The sequence below is a fragment of the Erinaceus europaeus genome, unplaced genomic scaffold (assembly GCF_950295315.1).
Source record: "Erinaceus europaeus unplaced genomic scaffold, mEriEur2.1 scaffold_576, whole genome shotgun sequence".
In the NCBI taxonomy this organism is placed as follows: domain Eukaryota; kingdom Metazoa; phylum Chordata; class Mammalia; order Eulipotyphla; family Erinaceidae; genus Erinaceus; species Erinaceus europaeus.
Window position 1 is genome coordinate 52,948 of NW_026647248.1, and position 22,156 is coordinate 75,103.

Genomic DNA, 22,156 nt, shown 5'->3' on the forward strand with positions numbered 1-22,156 from the left:
GTGGTCATGAGATCCTGTAGGGAGTACTGTTCCCAGAGGTAACGCACATGCATTCTGAATTGGGTTATGTGATCTCAGAGGGCTCTTGGATACCAACCATGGTCTGAAGACTCTCCCAGTCAAAAGACATTTTTTTTGTCTTATAAGTTTCATTAGCACCCAGGAAGACTATCAGAGATATTACGTTTTCTTTTCAAAGTGAAACTCCTACAAATATTTATCACTCGGGGCCAGGTGGCGGGGCACTTGGCTAAGTGGGAACATTATGGTGTGCATGGACCCAGGTTCAAGCTTCTGGTCCCTATCTGCCGCAGGAAGCATGACAAGTGGTGAAGCAGGGCTGCAGGTATCTCTCTGCCTCTCATCCTCTCTTCCTCCCCTCTCTTCTCAATTTCTGTCTCTATCCAATAATAAATAAAAATATTAAAAATGAAAAAGAATAAAAAATATTTATCACTTTTGTGAAATGTCCAACTTGGGAGATTTAGCCAAACATTAAGTAAGGTCATACAACTCCACAGAAAAGTAGTATTCCAAGAATTCCAATGTGCTAACACAAGCAGAATTATGTTTCTGGAAAGAAATCTTAAACTGTTGATTTAGTTATAAACATTAGATTATCCCGCAATCTTGTCAATCATTATTAAATCACTAATAAAATAAAAAAATAAACTTTAGAAGATTGCTAGAGAATTAGGAAAAAAAAAACATTATTCTAATTATAAACTTTAGAAGATTTGGCCATGTGGTCCTGGAGATGGTGCAGTGGATAAAGCACTGGACTCTCAAGCATGTGGTCCCAAGTTCAATCCCTGGCAGCACATGTACCAGAGTAATGTCTGGCTTTTTCTCTCTCTCCTCCTTTCTTATAAATAAATAAAATGTTTGTTAAAAAATAAGATTTGGCTATTAGAAAGACTGGTGGCTGGGGGGTTGGGATGTGGCACGTCCGGTTGAACACACACCATGCACAAGGACCCAGTTTCAACCCCCTGGTTCCCACCTGCAGGGGACACATCAAGATTAGTGAAGCAGGTGTCTCTATCTCCCCCATCCCTTTTGATTTCACTATTTCTATCCAAGATAAAGAAATAAAATATTATATATATATATATATATATATATATATATATATATATATATAAATAAAAAATAAGGGTGACTTACAAACTCTATGTAGTCAAGTGTAAAGACTAAAGTAGAAAGCAGAAACGTAGAATGAAATGTGCCTTCTTAGATCAGTTGGACTTACAAAAATTTCTTATTTCTGGGAGTCGGACGGTAGCGCAGTGGGTTAAGCGCAAGCGACACAAAGCGCAAAGACTGGAGTAAGGATCCCGGTTCGAGCCCCCAGCCCCCAGCAACATCAACAACAATAACTACAACAATAAAACAACAAGGGCAACAAAAGGAAATAAATAAATATTTAAAAATTTTTACAAAAAAATTCTTATTTATTTATTTTGCCTCCAGGGTTATTGCCAGGGCTCGGTGCCAGCACTCCGAATCCATTGCTCCTGTAGGCTATTTTTCCCATTTTGTTGCCCTTGTTGTTATAGCTGTTGTTGTTGGATAGGACAGAGAGAAATGGAGAGAGGAGGGAAAGACAGAGAGGGGGAGAGAAAGATAGACACCTGCAGACCTGCTTCACCGCCTGTGAAGCGAACCCCCTGCAGGTGGGGAGCCGGGGGCTCGAATTGGGATCCTGCTGTCTGGTCCTTGCGCTTTGAGCCATGTGCATTTAACCCTTGGCACTACCGCCCAGCCCTTTATTTTAAATTTTTTTAAAGATGTGTATGTGTGTGTATGGAGAGAGGGAGAGAGAGAGGGAGAATGAATCCCAGTAAAGGGCTGGGGAGGTGGCACAACACTATAGTGCCTGCTTTGTATAGGTGAAATCCTGGCTCAGCCTCCAACACTGCCTTAACATTAACCTCTACAGACTTTGGGGATATTCTCACTGTTAATGCTAGAGGCAGAGCAATCAAGCTATGTCTGTGATAATAAGACAGAAGTTTAATAATGTCACATGATTCTGATTTTTCAAGAGAGTCCTGCTCCCTGTGACATAAAATGAAATTCAGCTAAGGTTCCATCTGCAATGATACATATGGCGAGTCTGGCATGGAGGAATGTGTCAGATCAATAAAATGATTATCCAGGGGCCAGAAACATGGTATCTTGGTCACTCAAAAGGCACTCCGTACTGAGGCTCCAAGGTCCCAAGTACAATCCCGAGCACTGCCTTAAGCCAGAGCTCAGTAGTTTTCTAAGGAAAACAAAAAACAAACAAAAAACAACCAAGAAACAAAAACAAAACAAAACTAAAAACCCCAAAAACAAACACCCAGGATCTGCCATTGTGGTTATTTATATTGCCTTCCATCAGTAATATGAATGAATGGTGACTTTGTTAATCTATTATTTGATCCTGGGATTATAAACAAGATCTGAGTTTTTCAAGGATAGCTCCTTCTGCTTAATGAATTTTTCTCAAAGACTTTTTTTCTCTGTTCATTACTAGAAGGTTGGGAGGTGGGGAATGATTCAGGAGTTGAAGTAAATTCCAGTAGGCTCTGTGGATCTTAAATTAACAAGATAGCCTCAGAGAAGGAAGGAACAGAAGTTGGATGCTATGATAGACTTTAGCAGGTGAGATATCCATGTGTCTGTGAACAAGAAGAAAGCACTTGTGTGTGACACTGCCTACAAATACAGGCACCCTCCGCCAACGTCTCTATCTTCACCCAGCTCTCAGCACGACACTTAGCAAAGAATTACCCTCAAGGCCATCCCCACTTGTTATCTGGGGAACCTTTTAACGTCATAGCTCTCATGTGCTAGACATGAATCTATGATAGATGCTACAGTTATATAAGCATACTATGGTTATATCAGTATGCAGCTATTCATATACATACAAAAGGGAGCAGAAAGTAGTGGTAAAATAATTAAATTCATATTTTAAAAGAGCTCTTATATTCTTTCTATATTATTACACTGGTTCACTAGCTGTAAAAATATATACCAGTTTGTAACATGAAAAATACCTAATAAAGGGGGCCAGGCACCTAGTTAAGAGAACATAGTACTAAGCTTAAGGACCTGCCTAAGGATTCCGGTTCCAGCCCTTGGGTCCCCACCTGCAGGGAGGACACTTCACAAGTGGTGAAGTAGGTCTGCAGGTGTCTCTCTGTCTCTCTGTCTCACCCTCCCTCTCTTAATTTCTCTCTGTCCTATCCAATAAAATGGGGGAAAAATGGCCACCAGGAGTTATGAATTCGTAGTGCCAGCACTCAGTACCAGTAATAACGCTGGAGGCAAAAAAAAAATCCAATAAAGAAAAGTGCTTCTACTGAATTATGCAGAGAACTTGGGTATATGTTAAGACCACTAGCGAGGAAACTGGTTAGGAGACTGTTGCTATCAGTACCACAGTAGAGAAATGAAAAGGAATTGAAAGGAGATCATCAAAAGAAATGGAAAATCAAAATAAGTCACATGGTATCAAGATAGTAGACCAAGCTAAATAGGAGAGCTTTCTTTCTTTCTTTTTAATTTTAAAATCCTTTTTTTTTATTTGTTTACTATTGGATAGAGATAGAGATGTTGAGGGAGAGAGACAGAGAGACACTTGCAGCCCTGCTTCACCACTCATGAAGTTTTCCCCCTGCAGGTGGACCAAGGGCTTGAACCTGGGTCTTGTGCACTGTAATGTGTGCACTTAACCAAGTGCGCCACCACCTGGTTCCTGAGGAGAGCTTTCAAATATGGCGCAGAAGCCAACAGTCAAGAGGGATTTAACTATAATAGAAAGAGTAACTGCAAAACTGAAGGCACCGCTGGGGCACTGCGTTCATTACACGTTTTAGCAAAGTATGTAGAGAAAGTCATCAAAATGTTAGCAGTGGAGAGGAAGTGTTAGGGAGGTACTCACTGCAAACTCTAGTGTAGTCCTGCTTTCAGGTATATATTTTGCAGTAGTTTATGGATACGTGTGCACATAAGCTCTCTCTCACTAACACTTCCTCTCCACTATTCCAAGCTTGGGATCCATGATTGCTCAACAAATTGTTTGGCTTCATATGTTAACTCTGTTTTCAATCACCAGGTTCCAGATGCCACCAGGATGCTGGCTAGGCTTCCCTGGATTGAAGACCCCACCAATGTGTCCTGGAGCTCAGCTTCCCCAGAGTCACACCCTACTAGGGAAAGAGAGAGGCAGACTGGGGGTATGGACCGACCAGTCAACGCCCATGTTCAGCGGGGAAGCAATTACAGAAGCCAGACCTTCTACCTTCTGCATCCCTCAACGACCCTGGGTCCATGCTCCCAGAGGGATAGAGAATGGGAAAGCTATCAGGGGAGGGGGTGGGTTATGGGGATTGGGTGTTGGGAATTGTGTGGAGTTGTACCCCTCCTACCTTATGCTTTTGTTCACTAATCCTTTCTTAAATAAAAAATTAAAAAAAAAAAATGTTAGCAGTGGGTTGATGCTGGATGGCTGGTCAAGAACTACAACATAGAGAACTTGTAAAGAAAACGACACAGCAGACCTCTGTCTCATAGTTATAGCGCCACCTGGTGTTTCTACTCATAAGTGCTAAGAGGGCAGGAAAAGTTAATATATAAATATGAAAATATATATATATGAAAAAAGTTCACATATAAATATGATAATACACCCTTGAAAAACTTTTGTAAACCACTATTACATTATAAACAATAAAAATATTTAAGTACCTGGAAAATGACATAAGAACTGAACTAATTTTTTTTTTTAAGATTTTATTTATGAGAAAGGAGGAGAGAGAACAAGACATCACTCTGGCACATGTGCTGCTGGGGATCAAACTCGGGACCTCATGTTTGTGAGGCCAAAGCTTTATCACTGCGCCACTTCCCGTACCACAAGAACTGAACTAATTTCATAATGACCCAGATCATATGCTGCTCTGTGTTACTGTGGTACTGAGCCATTTAAAACTTTTTTTTTTTTAACTCTTCCCAAGAAACAGAGGAAAAAAGTTTAAAAAATTATTTAAAAAATTAAAAGCATCCTAAAGTTCTATTTTATAAAAGACAATTTCCTAATCCAAATTTTAATAAAGTAGCCAAATAAAATAGAGTTCACATTTGAATTTCCAAAAGATGTAATTATTACTCTCCTACATAATATACCTTCAACTCTTAGCCTCTACAGACAGTATTATAACAATAATACTTCCATATTAACAACTCCCAGCTAATTACATTTTATCATGCAAGGATGTAATTATTTTAGCTTATTCAATATTATGCAACTTGGTTATTTTTCTTTCTTGGTTAGTACATATTAACCAGGACACAACAATACTTACACCAATATAGGCTTTCCTGCTATCCTAGGATGTCTTAGCACTTCTGACATTGTCTCTTTTGTCTCTTCCATTCTCTCTTCATCACTGGAATCCACAACAAATATCACCCCATAAGACTCAGCATAGTAATTCTTCCAGATTCCCCGAATTCTTTTTCCACCTCCCAAGTCAAAGATGGTGACTTCAAATTTTCCTTGTCTGAGGTCAATTTTAGAAAATCCAACAGTAGGAGCTACGTCTTCAGGGTGTTCTGTTTCAAATGATAGAAAAGTAACCATTTTTAGATTGTGTCATAACATTAATTTTGAGAGTGACTTATAAACAGTAAGAGAGGATTTTATTATTTCTATAGAAACATGTTTGGTTATTCCTATAAATTTATAACTGATTAATAAAAAAAAAAAAAAACTGTTTATGACAACAACAAAGAAGGTACAGGACTATATGACCACAGTTGCCGAGGTATGGTAATACCAAGAAGAGACTAAATCACTAAATCGATCATCAGGATTAAGGGAAACTTGACATGGACCAGCAAGCTGACTCACTGGGATAATATGCTTATTTTGTCATATGCACAACACTGATTTGAGCCTGGGTCCCGTACATACAGAAGAAAGCTTCAGTGTATTGCTACCTCTCTCTCATTTTTTTATATTTATTTATTCCTTTTTGTTGCCCTTGGTTGTTTTTTTTTTATTGTTGTAATTATTAATGATGTCATTATTGTTGGATAGGACAGAGAGAAATGGAGACAGGAGGGGAAGACAGAGAGGGGGAGAGAAAGATAGACACCTGCAGACCTGATTCACTGCTTGTGAAGTGACCCCCCTGCGGCTGGGGAGCCGGGGGCTCGAACTGGGTTTCTTAAGCCAGTCCTTGCACTTTTTGCAGCACGTGCGCTTAACCCACTGCGCTACCACCAAATCCAAAGAGTCTGTTTTTAAGTACTCTAGAAGGAATTATTGCTTTACAGGACAGTTGTTGTCACGTGTGTTGTGATACAGTTTCACAAACGCAAGGTAGGTGTCAGTACAGCCCATCCTCTGCCAAACTGTCCTCTTCTACCAACATAGTGTCCCCACGCCCCATAAGAGACAGATACAGAATGAGAGAGGGAATAAGACACCTTCCCACCTCCCCACTTTTGGTCCCCTGATCAAATCTGTTGCAGTAGATGAGTCCATTCAAGTTTCGCATAGTATTTCCCTTGTTTGTCCAAGACGTTTCAGAAAAAGCCATAGATAATAATACAAAATTTCTATCTCATGTAACAGCAGAATTAAGGGTGTTAGAATGTTATTTTCCAAAAGTAAGTTTTGCAAGATATTAATTTTCTCTCATGATATTATAAACAAAATTCTACCGACTATTTGATATAAATAACAGCTTGTTGTACATACACGTTCAGGAGGGTAAATACATTTTCAGATTTTTCTCCCGACTCCTATCTTCTTTATTTTGGGCTTTTACAAGGCCCGACTACTTCAGGTATTAAAAAAAAAAAAGAGAGAGAGAGACAGAGAGACAGAGAGAAAAAGAAACAAACCACAGTGTGTCCCAATGTGGTAGATACTTGGCTCAAACCTGGGTCACATATATGGCCAAGCAGACACCCTACCCAGGTGAGCTATTCTTCAGCTCTCCCTTTCATGGCTCTCCCCTTAATAGATGCCTCTTTGGGGTATACAAAAAAGTCACCAGCACAGTTATTGCTGTATTATAATAGAAAACATTGAGTTAAGAATAAATACATCTAATGCGATAATATAAATGATATGAAGACTTTTAGTGTCATAGAGACTCTGTCTTTAACACAAATCACAAGTATGAGGCAAAATTCAAGCGATGCAATGAGAACTATGCTGACTAGGCACATTTCTATCTCCCCTTCATTTCAGGCATAACCACACGACTCAATTCTGATCAAAAAGCATGTCTGCCATCCTTTCTTTCTTTGTATTTCATCTTTTATTTCTATCGACTTGAAGAAAGATCTCAAAGAGCTTCTATAGCTCTGTATTTACTCAAATATATAATACACTAACAAGCTGCTACCATTAAACCAGAGCCTTTTCACCACTTTAGACAAAAGTATACTAACACTAGTAAGTTGCGGAGTGCATGCTACCTGTTCCCCGTGAATATGTAATAAAGCAACTCAAATAATTGAGTGACCTTCCTAGCTTACCTCCTTGGATTCCCTTCGCTGTGGCTGTTTTACCAGCATTATCAAGTCCCACCATCACAAGGGTCACTTTTCTGAAATTAAAAAAAAAAAGTGTTAATTTTGTATTGCAGAAAAAAAATAATAAAGTGAATTTATTCATCCCAGCATATTTAAGGAGCATCTACTATATAAATGATAAAATGATGAACCAAATATAGGCTGAAAAAGCAAATTTCATTAAAAATTACCTTTAAAGCATCATTCTTTCTATTCTAAATAGATGAGTGAAAGCTGCACAATAGTAATAATAAATATATAAATAAATAAATGGGAAGTAAGGAAAAGGGGAGGGAGAGAAATATTACCACCTGAGTTATTTACCAGGGTTAAAAACTTTGTTTTTTCTTTTTTTTTGGCAGAGCATGTACTATTATTTAACTACTCCCAGGCCAACTTTTTCTCAGAGCAAAACAAAGAGGGCAGGAAAGACACCATAGCACCAAATCTTCCTGGGTGCTGTGGCTTAAACTTGGACAGTGCTCGTGGGAAGGCATAAACCCTACTCAGTAAGCACTCTCTCCAGACCAGAATTAATTTAGCATCGATTTTCTTCCTCTTTCTTTGTTCTTCCCTTCTGTATTCTTGTGTATTTGGGATAAAGACAAAAAACTAGAGAGAGAAGGGGAAGGCCAAAGGGGAGAGACACCTGCCACACCGTTTTGCCACTCATGAAGCAGGTAGGAGTCAGGGGCTTGAACCCAGGCCCTTATAAACTATATAATGTGTGTGCTCTACCAGGTATGCCGCTGCCATGGCCAAGAGGCATATTTAGGCCTCTCATCATTACAACCCACTTCTTTCCAGTAGAAGGTGAATTACCAGCAGGTAAACTAAAGCACAGTTACAAGCTGTTAATAAAACTTAACCATGAGGTTAATGAAAACCTAACCCTGTCATTTCTGTTTAAATTTCTTAAACAAAGTCAAGTTCAAACACTACAGCTTCTTCAGCTACTTTCCTGCAGGTTTACAAGGCCAGAGATTCCCTCAGCCCTTCTTGACCATATCCCAACAAATTGACCATGACCTCTGCATATAACTTTCAGTCTCCTTCACAGGAAATGGTAGCTTTTTACCTCATAGTCCCAGGATAAAATGCACTCAGCATGCAGCCCATGCAGCTGACATTGTTACTCCATGAAACATAGTTACTGGGGGGGGAGGGGGCAGATAGCATTATGGTTATGCAAAATGGCTTTCATGCCTGAGGCTCCAAAGCCTCAGGTTCAATCCCCTGAACCACCATAAGTCAGAGTTGAGTAGTACTCTGGTAAAAATAAATAAATAGGGATTCGGGGGTAGCGCAGCAGGTTAAGCGCAGGTGGCGCAAAGACCGGCATAACGATCCCGGTTCAAGCCCCGGGCTCCCCACCTGCAGGGGAGTAGCTTCACAAGCAGTGAAGCAGGTCTGCAGGTGTCTATCTTTCTCTCCCCCTCTCTGTCTCCCCCTCTTGTCTCCATTTCTCTGTGTCCTATCCAGCAATGACGAAATAATAACTACAACAATAAAAAACACAAGGGCAAAAAAAATGGAATAAATATTTAAAAATAAATAAATAAATAGAAAGAAACACAGATACATTCACTGGTATCCCATGTGCTAAATAATACTAAATTGAGAAAGTACTGTAATGGATTTAATTTACTGAAATCTTTACATAGAAATAACAGTACAGGGAGTTGGGTGGTAATGCAGCGGGTTAAGCGCACGTGGCGCAAAGCACAAGGACAGGCTTAAGGATCCTGGTTCTAGTTCCCGGATCCCCACCTGCAGGGGGGGGTCACTTCACAGGCAATGAAGCAGGTCTGCAGGTGTCTTTCTTTCCCGCTCTCTGTCTTCCACTCCTCTCTCCATTTCTCTCTGTCCTATCCAACAACAATGACAACAATAATAACTACAATAATAAAACAACAAGGGTAACAAAAGGTTAAATAAATAAATAAAAACTATTAAAAAAGAAATAACAGTACAATATCAGAGCATATAATTACAATCATCTATCTTCACAATCAAAAGATAAGGGAGAGGGCAAGGGAGAAAGACTAAAATGACCAAACCTGGAATCATATGCTAGATTTGAAGTCATAATCAAGTCAGTCTGTCAATCTGCTCATCTATAAAGTCAGAATGCTTCTTGGTCATGGTCCAACTTAAAATTCTATATATATTGGGGAGTCGGGCTGTAGCGCAGCGGGTTAAGCGCAGGTGGCGCAAAGCACAAGGACCGGCATAAGGATCCCGGTTCGAACCCCGGCTCCCCACCTGCAGGGGAGTCGCTTCACAGGCGGCGAAGCAGGTCTGCAGGTGCCTATCTTTCTCTCCTCCTCTCTGTCTTCCCCTCCACTCTCCATTTCTCTCTGTCCTACCCAACAATGACAACAATAATAATAACTACAAAAATAAAACAACAAGGGCAACAAAAGGGAATAAATAAAACATTAAAAAAATTCTATATATATATATTAGAACTTTTAAAAAACTTTTTTTATTATCTTTATTTATTGCATAGAGATAGCCAGAGATCAGGAGGGGTGGGAGAGATAGAGAGGGAGAGAGACAGAGAGACACCTGCAGACCTGCTTTACCACTTGTAAAGCTTCTCCCCTGCAGGTAGGGGCCAGGGGCTCAAACCTGGGTCCTTGTGCACTGTAATGTGTGCGCTTAACCAGGTGCGCCACTGCCTGGCCCCTAGAATTTTTAAATATATTTTACTTTGTCATTATTTATTTTGGAGACAGAAGTGCAAAAGGAAGGGGAAGACAGAGAGAGAGAGAGAGAGAGAAAGACACCTGCAACCTTGTTTCACTGTTTATGAGACTTCAGGTGTTAAACCCACTTCCTTAGGTACTGTAATATGTGTGCTCAACCAGAATGCACACCACTTAGTCCCACATCCTAAATTTACAATGTATAAGCCTGAAGCTACAGGGGATAAGAAGAAATGTAAGACATTTCCAGTTCTGGATACAGCACATCAGATAATCCTAGCTAATCTCTAAGTATGACTTAACTCAGAAATTAAAAACGCAGCAATTTCTATAAATGGTCTATAACTTTCAGTTATATTTATTTAGAATAACAAAGATTGTGACTAAAGTGTGAACTGAAGTTATTCTTCCAATGAAAAATTCATAACAGAAATCATGTACATCACATTATGCATAATCCAACATCACTGCTTACTTTGCTCCACATTTACTTTGGTATCTGAGTTGCTTCTTTCAGACTTGGACCAGTGAACAGAAAGTTATTAGTGAATGTGACTTAAAAATGCTTAATTGTGACACTGAAAACATACACTGATAAAAAAAAAATAGCTGCAGGAAGTAGTTACCTCTAGGGAGGCTGGTGCTGAGAGCTTTCGGGATTTGTTATTTATCTAGAAAGAAAGCTAAGGGCGCCCAGCAGTGGTGCATTTGGCTAAGCGCACGTCACCATGCCCAAGGACCCCAGTTCCACGGCCCTCTCCATTTGTAGGGAGGAAGCTTCACAAGCAGTGAAGCAAGTGCTGCAGGTGTCTCTGCCTTTCTCGCTCCCTATCTCCCTCCATCCTCAACTTCTCTCTGTCCTGTCAAGTAAAGAAAAAATAATAATAATAAAGGAAAAAGTGGCTTCCAGGAGCAGTGGATTAATCTTATAGGCACTAAGCCTCAGAGATAACCCTGGTGGCAATGAAAGAAAGAAAGAAAGAAAGAAAGAAAGAAAGAAAGGAAGGAAGAAAGAAAGAGTGAAATGTGGCCACAGGCAAAATATCCATAATAGTGGGCATATGAGCAATTAGTATATCTTCATTTTTGCTTAAACAGTGGTAAAATTTTTTTAAATATTTATTTTTCCTTTTTGTTGCCCTTGTTTTATTGTTGTAGTAATTATTACTGTTATTGTTGGATAGGACAGAGAGAAATGGAGAGAGCAGAAGACAGAGAGGGGGACAGAAAGATAAACACCTGTAGACCTGCTTCACTGCCTGTAAAGTGACTCCCTGCAGGTGGGGAGCCAGGGGCTCGACGGGGATCCTTACGCTGGTCCTTGTGCTCTGTGCCCCCTGTGCTTAATCCGCTGCGCTACCACCCAACTCCCAAAATATTTTTTTATTATTTCATATTATGTTATATAACTCTTGTGGACAAAATTCTTTCCTCTAAATTGATGCCAATATTTTGCTTCTTTTAAAGGTGGGCTATCCCTGAAATCATGTTCATAAAAAGTTCAGGAAGTTATTGTACTACAGCAAAGAATTCTGGGAGGGGGTGAGGTTCTAGATAACTCAAATTTGCCACTTCTGGCTTAACCGTGCTTTACATGTTCTACAATAAACATGCATTGTCTTAACTAATAAACATATTATCTGTGAATGCCTTTTATGGATCAACAATGCTAGAGACTGTTCTATTCTCCGAAGGGAGATTGGACAACATACTCTATCACTCGAGGAAGATGAGTCCTGAAATTAGTACAGCCTGGAATGTTCTTAGCTGTGACCACAGAATGTGAACTCAGACCTACAGGGATGCAGAGGTTACATAGGCTCCTAAGCTGACTGTGGGCCCTAGTTCAAATCAATAGGGTTTACAGTTCACAGTATTTATACACTTTTCCCATATTTGGGAGCTAGCTACTCTCTTCCCTGATCCAGCTTTCTGGTCCTTTTTCCTACTATGACACCATCTCCCCAGACAATAACTTGGGTCCACCTGCATGTTAGCTGTCAGACTCAGGCAAAAACTAGTAAAGTCATGAGACCCTTGAAATATACCTAAAATAGACCTACTAGCTTTTTCCAAAATGGAGACCCCAAATCTTCATCTAAAATACTCTTGCCTTTAGGTTCATGATTAGTCAACAATTTGTTTTGCTGTATATCTTAATTCTTTTTCAGGCACCAGGTCCCAGATGTTACTATAATGCCAACCTGACTTCCCTGGGCAGAGGACCTCACCAATGCGTCCTGGAGCCCCGCTTCCCCAGATCCCTGCCCCACTATGGAAAGAGAGAGACAGGCTGGGAGGATAGATCAACCTACCAATGCCCATGTTCAGCAGGGAAGCAATTACAGAAGCCAAGCCTTCCACTTTCTGCACCCGATAATAACCCTGGGTCCATACTCCCAGAGGAATAAAGAACATGAAAGCTATCAAGGGAGGGGATGGGTTAGGGAGTTCTGGTAATGGGAACTGTGTGTAATTGTACCCCTCTTATCCTATAATCTTGTCAATATCTCCATTTCATAAGTAAAAAAAAAAAAAGAAAGAAAAGATATCAAGGAGGACTAGTGAAATCAGTTAACATTTCGTTACAATACATGAATGAATAAGTAGAAATTTAAAAAAAAAGGATTTTAAGCAAACACAAAGAGGGAACAAAGAATCTGGTTGGAATTCAAAGACAGTTTCCTCAAGGAAAAAATATCTCAGTCAAGATTTGAAGCATATCTAGGATGTGGGGGGTGGAGGAGAGAAAGGCATTTCTGGAAGGTCCTAGAAGGAATGGAAAAAGTGGAAATTTAAGCATTCCAGTTTTTGCAAACCTTGAGGAGAGTGACCTGCCAGGTGGTATAGCAGAACCCCACAGAACTTGTAAGAATGAGGCCCTAAATTTGACCACAACACAGCATGTTGTTGATACAGACTGATACTGATTTGTTTCCTTCCTCCCTTCCTTTCACAGTAATAAATAAGCAGATCTTATTCAAAGAGTCACATCACACAATGAATACACTGGAGCAAAAATTTTAGATAATGGTTATGCAAAAAGACTTTTATACAACAACAAGGGCAACAAAAGGGGGGAAAATGGCCTCCAGGAGTAGTAGACTCAAGGTGCAGGCACTGAGCCTCAGCAATAACCCTGAAGACAAAAAAAAAAGAAGAGGAAGAAGAAGGAGGAGGAGGGAAGAAGGGAAGAAGGGAAGGAGGAGAAGGGGATGGGGAAAGGGAAGGGGAAGGGGAAGGGGAAAGGTGGAGTCAGGCACAGCACAGTGGGGATAAGTGATCTTGGCTCAAAGTTCAAGGACAGGCGGAAAAATCCCAGTTTGAGCCCTGGGCTCCCCACCTGCAGGGGAGTCACTTCACAGGCAGTGCAGCAGGTCTTCAGGTGTCTGTCTTTCTCTCCCCCTCTCTATCTTCCCCTCCTCTCTCCATTTCTCTCTGTCCTATCCAACAATGATAACTACAACAATGATAAAACAGCAAGGGAAGCAAAAGAGAATAAATAAATAAAATTTTTTAAAAAGAAAGAAGAACAGAAAGGCAAACTCAAAGCAGGTTTTGACTGAATTTGGAGTAAAGCACCAAAGTAAAAATCTCTGGGTTGAGGGCAATGGTGGAAGTTCAGCTTGGGGGGCGGGGGGGAAAGGAGGTTGGGATGGGACACAGACTTTTGGTGGTGGGAATGGTGTTTATGTACACTCCTATTAATTTGTAGTCACATAAATCGCTATTTAATTAATATGAGAGGGGAAAATTGATTGAATGTCTCAAACATTTTAATGCACAGACCATAAGCTGAGTCTCTGACATGTTGACTCTCTTAAAATCTTAGACCACAGCAGGTAAAGCGCAGGTGGCGCAAAGCGCAAGGGCGGGCTTAAGGACTGGCTTAGGGATCCTGGTTCAAGCCCCAGGCTCTTCACCTGCAGGGGAGTCGCTTCACAGGCAGGTGAAGCGGGTCTGCAGGTGTCTCTCTTTCTCTCCCCCTTTCTATCTTCCCCATCTCTCTCCATTTCTGTCTGTCCTGTCCAACAACGATGGCATCAATAACAACTACTACAATAAAACAACAAGGGCAACAAGAGGGAATACATAAATAAATAAAAATTTTTTAAAAATTAAAAAAAAAAACTTAGACCAGGGAGAACAGAAGCAACCAGTGGCATTACGCTTTAAGACACAACTATATACAAATAATGTCAAAGGACATACATTATGGTGATGTTGTGTATGATAGAGTAAATCCTAACGAAGGAATTTTTCAAAATGAACCCAATAGCCAAATAATATGACTATAGCAATAACTATCTATTGCCTCCTTAAGCCCTAAGACAGCAGGAACCTCCCGCTTCCTCTTTAGAGCCTATATTTACCCCAGTCCTGGAAACTCTAGGGTGGGGCTCATTTTCCTGCATACTTCTCTCTTCATACCAAATGATATTACATCCGTAGGTCTCAACCTAATCAATGCAACAAGTACCACCATGGTACTGTGTCCAGAGATTCCATGTCAGGCATGGAATCTCAACCCATCAGCCTCATTACTTGGGTGAGACCTTCCCTTTCATAGGATTCTCTAATTCTACTTCCTAACAAAGTCCCAAAACCTAGATATAGACTAGGTCCCATGACATAGGGCATATGTTCACATGTATCCATATGTCCTGATATTGGGGCAGGTTGGAACGTTCCTACTCATGACCACAGAATGCAGAGGTCACATAGGCTCCTAAGCTGAAGATGGGCCCCCGCTCTCATCAAATTGACGGGGTTTACAATCAACAATATTTATACCCCTTTCCCACATTTGGGAGCTACTCTCTTCCCTGATCCAGGTTTCTGGTCCTTCTGCCAGCCGTGACATCACCTCCCCAGACAATAATTAGGATCCACTTGCATATCAGACTTTAGGCTCAGGCAAAAAAAAAACAACAACAACAACACTAGTATAGCCACAGGCCCTTTGAAATATTACTAAAATATGCCTACTAGCTATCTACAAAATGGAGGGCCCCCAACTCTTCACCTGCACTATCCCAGCCTTTAGGTCCTTGACTGGTCAACAATTTGTTTGGCTTTGTATGTTAACTCTCTTTTCAGCGACCAGACTTCCCTGGACAGACAACCCCACCAATGTGCCTTGGAGCTCTGCTTCCCCAGAGCCCTTCCCCACTAGGGAGAGAGACAGGCTGGGAGTATGGATCGACCTGTCAATGCCCATGTTCAGTGGGGAAGCAACTACAGAAGCCAGACCTTCCACCTTCTGCATCCCACAATAACCTTGGGTCCATGCTCCCAGAGGGTTAAAGAATAGGAAAGCTATCAGGGGAGAGAAGGGGATAAGGAGTTGTGGTGGTGGGAACTGTGTGGAGTTGTACCCCTCTTATCCTATGGTTTTGTCAGTGTTTCCTTTTTATAAATAAAAAAGAGGGGGGCAATTGGTGTGACACACCTGGTTGAGTGCACATGTTACAATGCGCAAGAACCCAGGTTTGAGTCCCAGGTCCCCACTGCAGGGGGAAAGCTTCACAAGTGGTGAAGCAGTGCTGCAGATGTCTCTCTGATTCTCTCCCTCTCTATCACCCCCTTCCCTCTCAGTTTCTGGCTGTCTCTATCCAATAAATAAATAAAGATAATAAAAGATTTAAAAAAAATAGATTTTTCAACAAAACCTAGGAGAGGAGAAATTAAACTTATCTAAAAGAGAGGAGTGGGTGTAGAATGGTTGAAACAGTTTGACGGTAGCAGCTAAAGGAGTTGGTGATGTGGAGAACAAAACACTAAGGGGGAGGGGGGAGGTAGCATAATGATTATGCAATGAGACTCTCGAGTTTAAGGTTCCCAAGTCCCAGGTTCAATCTCCCACACCACTATAAAAGCTGAGCAGTGCTCTGTAAAACAATAAAAACAAAAACCAAGAAAATAGAGATTTTTTTTTCAGCTCCTGATTGGAGTAACTGGAAATCAGGACTAATTTAGGCTAGAAATGAGAGATGTGTGGCTATATAAGGCAAGTAAGAAAGGTAAGGAAGCAGCACAGCATAGTATATTAAAATCATAGCGTTAATTTTTCTCTTAAGTACATTCATTTTTAAAAATAGCTTTTATTCCTTAAGCTTTATTTATTTTACTTGATAGAACACAGAGAAATTGAGAGAGGGGGAGACAAAGAGGCACCCGCAACACTGCTTCAGCGCTTGTGAAGGTTTCCCCTGCTGGTGAGGGCCTGAGGCGGGAACCTGGGTCCTTGTGCATGGTAATATTTGTACTTAACCAAGGGCTCCACCACCTGCCCCCTAAGCACATTCACTTCTCACATCTGCAAACAAATCACAAAATTCAAGCATGGAGCTGGTGAAATAGTTTACTTGCATACTGTTCTGCTTTGCCAAGCACACAACCCAGGTTCCAAGCTGGTTCCTCACTGCACTGAATGAAGCTTCAGCTCTATAGTGTCTTATACTCTCTCTCTTTGCCTTTTCTGTCTCTCTCTCTATATATAAAATAATAAAAACAAAAGAATTGAAAAATAAAAACATGAAAAGGAATGTCATTAAAGACTAGTATAGCATAAAACTTTTAGAAAATATACAGAAAGCATAAAGATAATATATTTTTCATAAAAACACAAAATTTGATATTTAAATTTAAGTCCACTTGCTCATTTCTCATTTACTAGAGTAAATGGAACTATCACTGATATTATTTACTTTAAGATGATTATTGCTATGGATGGTCAAACTACATACATTATTTTATACATATTTATTTAGTCACCACTATAAACCAGACATTGAATAAGGGTACTTAAAAGAAAGTGTAATCCGATCTGTTTTCAAGTTCTTTAACAGATAAACCAACTGAAATGTTTGCCTTTATATTAGGTATTGCTGTAGATCTGTAAATTCTGATGGAAATTCAATGCCAGCTACAGGTGACCTCACCAGTGTGTCCTGGAGCCTCGCCTCCCCAGAGCTCTGAAACACTAGGGAAACACAGAAACTGGCTGGAGGTATGGAGAAACCTGCTAATGTCCACATCCAGCAATTACAGAAGCCAGAACTCCTACCTTCTGCTCTCCATAAACAACCTGAAGATTCAGAAGCCTGGTGCTGGGTGGGAATGGAGTGGATTTATAGCCCTGCTGGCATGTAATTTCGTAAATCAATATTAAATCACTAATAAAATTTAAAACATAAATGAATAATAAAAAAAGAAAGGAAGAGAGGACAGGACCATATTTTAGAAAAGTGGGTGAAGATACATGAGCATAGACATTTATATAAATAATAGCCAGCCCGTATCTGCAACCTTGGGAGAACTATTGTAGCTTCTAATGGAGGGAGTGGGGACACAGAGCTCTGGTGGAGGGAATGGTGCAGAATTATACCCCTGTTATCTTATACTTTTGTAAGTCAATATTAAGTTACTAATAAAATTTTTAAAAATTCAGTGCCAGCTACATATATGTCAATGAGTTTTTTATTTAAACTGTCCAGTAATGAATTTTCAGAAAGGGAAAATACGGGGGGGGGGGGTGCAACTGATTAAGTACACATGGCACTAAGCTCAAGGACCCAGGGCAAAAGTTTGGTTCAAGCCCTCAGCTCCCCACCTGCCAGGAGACGCTTCACAAGCAATGAAACAGGTCTGTAGGTGTCTATCTTTCTCTCCCCTTTGTCTCACCCTCCCTTTCTCTCCCTTCTCAATTTCTCTGTCCTATCAAATAATAAATGGAAAAAAATGGCCACCAGGAACAATAGATTCAAGGTGGCAGCATGGAGACCCAGCAATAACCCTGAAGGCCAAAAAAAAAGGAAACTAAGCAACCCATGGATAATGTGTTGGACTCTTAAGCATGAGGTTCCAGATTTGATTTCCAACATCATGTGTGCCAGAGTGATGCTTTGGGTCTTCCTCAATCTGTGATCTCATGAATAAGTAAATCTTCTTTTAAAAGGAAAAATGTAAGATGAAATCAACTTTAGTATCACATTTTATTTAGTCCAAAATACTCAAAAGCTCTCATTTCAATATGAAAAAAAAAAACCTGATGTGTAGTTATATCATCTGCATAATCAGTCTTCAAAATTTTAGGCCAAGGTCTTACTTACAGAATCATAATTCATTATTATTTTTGCTATAATTTACTCTTGGCCTAACTCCAAAGAAGAATTACAAAGAGTTATTATTATTTCTAATACATAATGAACTTCAACTTTCTATACAAGTTTCAGTGTTCAGTTTTGTTTTTTTTATATATTTATTTTTTCCCTTTTGTTGCCCTTGTTGTTTTATTGTTGTAGTTATTATTGTTGTTGTCGTTGTTGGATAGGACAGAGAGAAATGGAGAGAGGGAGGGGAAGACAGAGAGGGGAGAGAAAGACAGACACCTGCAGACCTGCTTCACCGCCTGTGAAGCGACTCCCCTTGCAGGTGGGGAGCCGGGGTTCAAACCGGGATCCTTATGCCGGTCTTTGTGCTTTGCGCCACCTGCGCTTAGCCCACTGCACTACAGCCCAACTCCCCAGTGTTCTGTTTTAAAAGCATCACTTTCACCAACTTCTTCCTAACATAATGGCTTGTCCTCAAATATATGTTGAGAAATTAATATATATCCAGTAACAAGCACGAAAAAGTAAACCATCTAAATTTCAAAATGAGAAATTAATGCCTAAATGGTGCTGGCCAGCTTCTAGTCCTGACAAGGATACTGCACATGCCAAGAATTGGGGAAAATTTTGGTGGGTTGGCCGATCTCTCTGTCTGACTCTCTCTCTAAAATTGATTTACAAAATTATAAGATAACAGGGGTATAATTCAGTAGCATTCACACCACCAGAGCTCTGTATCCCCATTTCCTCCATTGGAAGGTACAGTAATTTTCCCAATTTTGCTGATACGGGTTAACTATTATTTCTACATCTGTCTATATTTGCGTATTTATTTGTCCATTTATTTTTCTCCATGATCCCATCTCCTCTACCGTTCCAAGTCACAAGCACAACCTATTGCTACTTCTGAATGTACTTCCTTTTATCCTCATCTCTCTCCTGGTCTTGATGGAGTTGGAGTTCAGAGTCCTCTGTTCATCTTCCCCCTATCATTTTTAACCCTCTGGGGGTATGAACCAAAATTCTTTTTGGGATGCAGAAGGTGGGAGATCTGGCTTCCATAATTGCTTCTCTGCTGGACATGGGCATTGGCAGTTGAGTGGCTCTTTTTTTTTTTTTTTTTCATAAAGGTATATGATTTTCAATTAAGTGAAAAACGAATAGTTAAGTAAACTTAACTATATTCCATATGAAATGAGTTATTCTCATGTACAAAACTCTTAAGGCACAAACATCATCACGCTCATTTAAAATAAAAGGGAGGTAGAGCAAAAAGTGGTCAGCTCATCTAATTACGAGGTAGTGGAGCCAGACAGATTTCAAGTCCAAGCCCTCAAGCAAAACAGAGTCTGGGATGTCTAGATATTATAAAAACTTGTGCATGTTAAAAATTCTATTACAGAGATTTCCAAGGAAAACACATAGTTTCTAAATTCTCTCCAAGTTTCTAAGAAATTCGATCCCATTTAAATTATAAAAATCATTGATGAAACTTTTAAATACAGGGGCAAAGGGGGTGGCGCACCTGGTTGAGTGCACACATTACAGTGTGCAAGGAACCAAGTTCAAGCCCCCTGGTCCTCACCTGCGGGGGAGAAAGCTTCAGGGGTGGTGAAGCAGGACTGCAGGTGTCTCTCTCTCTCTCCCTCCCCTCTCAATTTCTCTCTATATCCAATAATAAATAAATTTTAAATTAAAAAAACCCTTTAAATACAAGTAGACTGAAAAAGGCTTCTCTCTGTATTTATCGCTCTCTTCTTCTCTCTCTCTCTCCCCCCGGGACAAATCAAAAGCATCCCCGCGGGCTGGAAGGGGACTGCAAAGAAGAGAGGCGGCTCACCGGCCGGCCCTTTGCAGAGCAGCTATGCGCATCCCCTGGGATACCCAGAGCTCAGTCGGCTTCTACCTACCTGACGGGCTCCCGCCACCGCTTGATCCAGTTGCAGCAATTGGCCATCAGACTGAACATCCCAGGTCCCTCCTCCCGCTGCCTCCCATCCGAGTCTCGAGCGAGGATGGGCCCCAACTTGTCCCCGGGCCGCCGCCGCCACTATGCAGGCGCCTCCGATGCGGATCAAGGCCAAGGAGGGGCGGCGATGGAGACGATTTGCGTCGGATCAGAGGACCAAGCCCTTGAGCCGCGGCGCCCGCAGACCCCTTGGATCGTCGCCCCCCAATGCAGACAGGCAAAGCGAGCGAGATACACACGGATCCAGAATGGCTAGCGGGCCAGGCCTGAGCAGTCACCTCGACCCCGGTCAACGTGCTGACGTCCCCACCCGCGCGTTAGGCCCTCCCCTTGCCGCCTCTGCAAGGCTCCAATCAGCCTTCCAGGACCTGCTCCCAGGCCCCGCGAGTGGCGGAAGGGGTCCGGCTCCCCACCCACCCCCGCCCACAAGCAGGGAGGGAGAAGGGGCGTGGCTTGGGGAGAAGGAGGTGGAGCTGGAGGATGAAGTTGGTCCTGGTAACTAGGCAACCAGAGAGTCTAGAGAGGACCTGAAGGAGCCGTGACAGATCTCAGGCAAGGACCCTCTGTGTCTGTGTGCCCATCCAAAAGGTGTCGGTGATCTGAGCGTGGTAGTCTCTTCCATCTCCAACCCCAACTGAAATCGAAAGGTCGTGTGTGTGTGTGTGTGTGTGTGTGTGTGTGTGTGTGTGTGTGTACCTCAGTCAGACACCAGTTGCACAACTGCAGAAACAGTACACTGGGGCAATGACTGGAGTTAAAGACAAGGGGCAAACTCATTTGCTAACTACTTCGGTACTCCAAATGAGAGTGATGGTTTGATCTGTAAAATGCTTGTTGCTGTTTGTTATACCAGGATAGGGCCTACTTTACAGGGAGGGGAGATGTTAATTACAAAAGATTATGTATTTTTTGTATAAATATGACAAAGCACAAAAAAGAAACAAGTTGAACCACTCAAAGATAAGCAGAGTCAACATATTGATATATGTACTTTCTGGGATGTTTAACTTCTTAGCTAATTAGATGTTCTCTGCAAGGTGGTGATTGCAGAATCTTTTGTCATGCCTTTGTTGTATGTTTTATTTAATGATATATGGAAAATCCTTATTTTTTCATATATTTGTAAAACAAATGACAATAAATTACTATAGAAAGTACATGCATGATAAGCATTCATTCAGTCACTACACATATATTTATTTTCTTAACGACATCTCCCACATCCAACCCTATCTTTGGGAAAACAATTCTACTCTTTGTTTCTAAAACTTCTGCTTTTCTTAGGATAGATTTTACATAAAAGTGATCCCTATTTCACTTAGAATAATGCCCCACTGTTATCTATTACATCCATCTCTTGACAGACACAGCTTATTGTGAATACCACTGATATGACTATGAGAATGTAAATAGCTTTTCAAGACATTCATTACCTTGAAAATAACAATTTGTGAAACTGAAAAGAAAAAAAAAAGAAAAACCAGGGTGGAGGGTAGATAGCATAATGGTTATGCAAAGAGATTCTTATGCCTGAGGCTCTGAAGTTCCAGGTTCAATCCCCTGCACCACCATAAGCCAGAGCTGAACAGTGCTCTGGTTAAGAAATCTAAAAAAAGAAAAAAAGGAAAAAATAAACCCTGCAGGACAACAACATTAGTCCTTAATAAATGTTGTTTAAATATTGCATCTAACAGTGCCAACAAACCTGATATTAAAAGATTATTATAGGGAGTCGGGCTGTAGCACAGCGGATTAAGCGCAGGTGGCACAAAGCA

At 40.9% G+C, this 22,156-nt stretch overlaps 1 protein-coding gene across 3 annotated transcripts in view; it reads right to left on the bottom strand.

Moving 5' to 3' along the window:
* The window catches only part of ARL13B (ADP ribosylation factor like GTPase 13B), a 55,122-nt gene extending 34,416 nt beyond the window's left edge, over positions 1-20,706 (bottom strand). For 2 of the 3 annotated variants that reach the window (XR_009547911.1, XM_060183862.1), the window contains exons 1-3: positions 20,323-20,706; positions 7,552-7,622; positions 5,361-5,610 (exon numbers count right to left, since the gene is read on the bottom strand). Coding sequence is in view for 2 of the 3 variants with exons in the window: in XM_060183862.1 (XP_060039845.1) it covers positions 5,361-5,610; positions 7,552-7,622; positions 20,323-20,381 (380 nt within the window). In the remaining variant the exon portion in view is untranslated. The remainder of the gene's footprint in view (positions 1-5,360; positions 5,611-7,551; positions 7,623-20,322) is intronic. The other variant, XM_007532543.3, reaches the window with a different exon arrangement.
* Between the last annotated feature and the right edge of the window lie 1,450 nt (positions 20,707-22,156).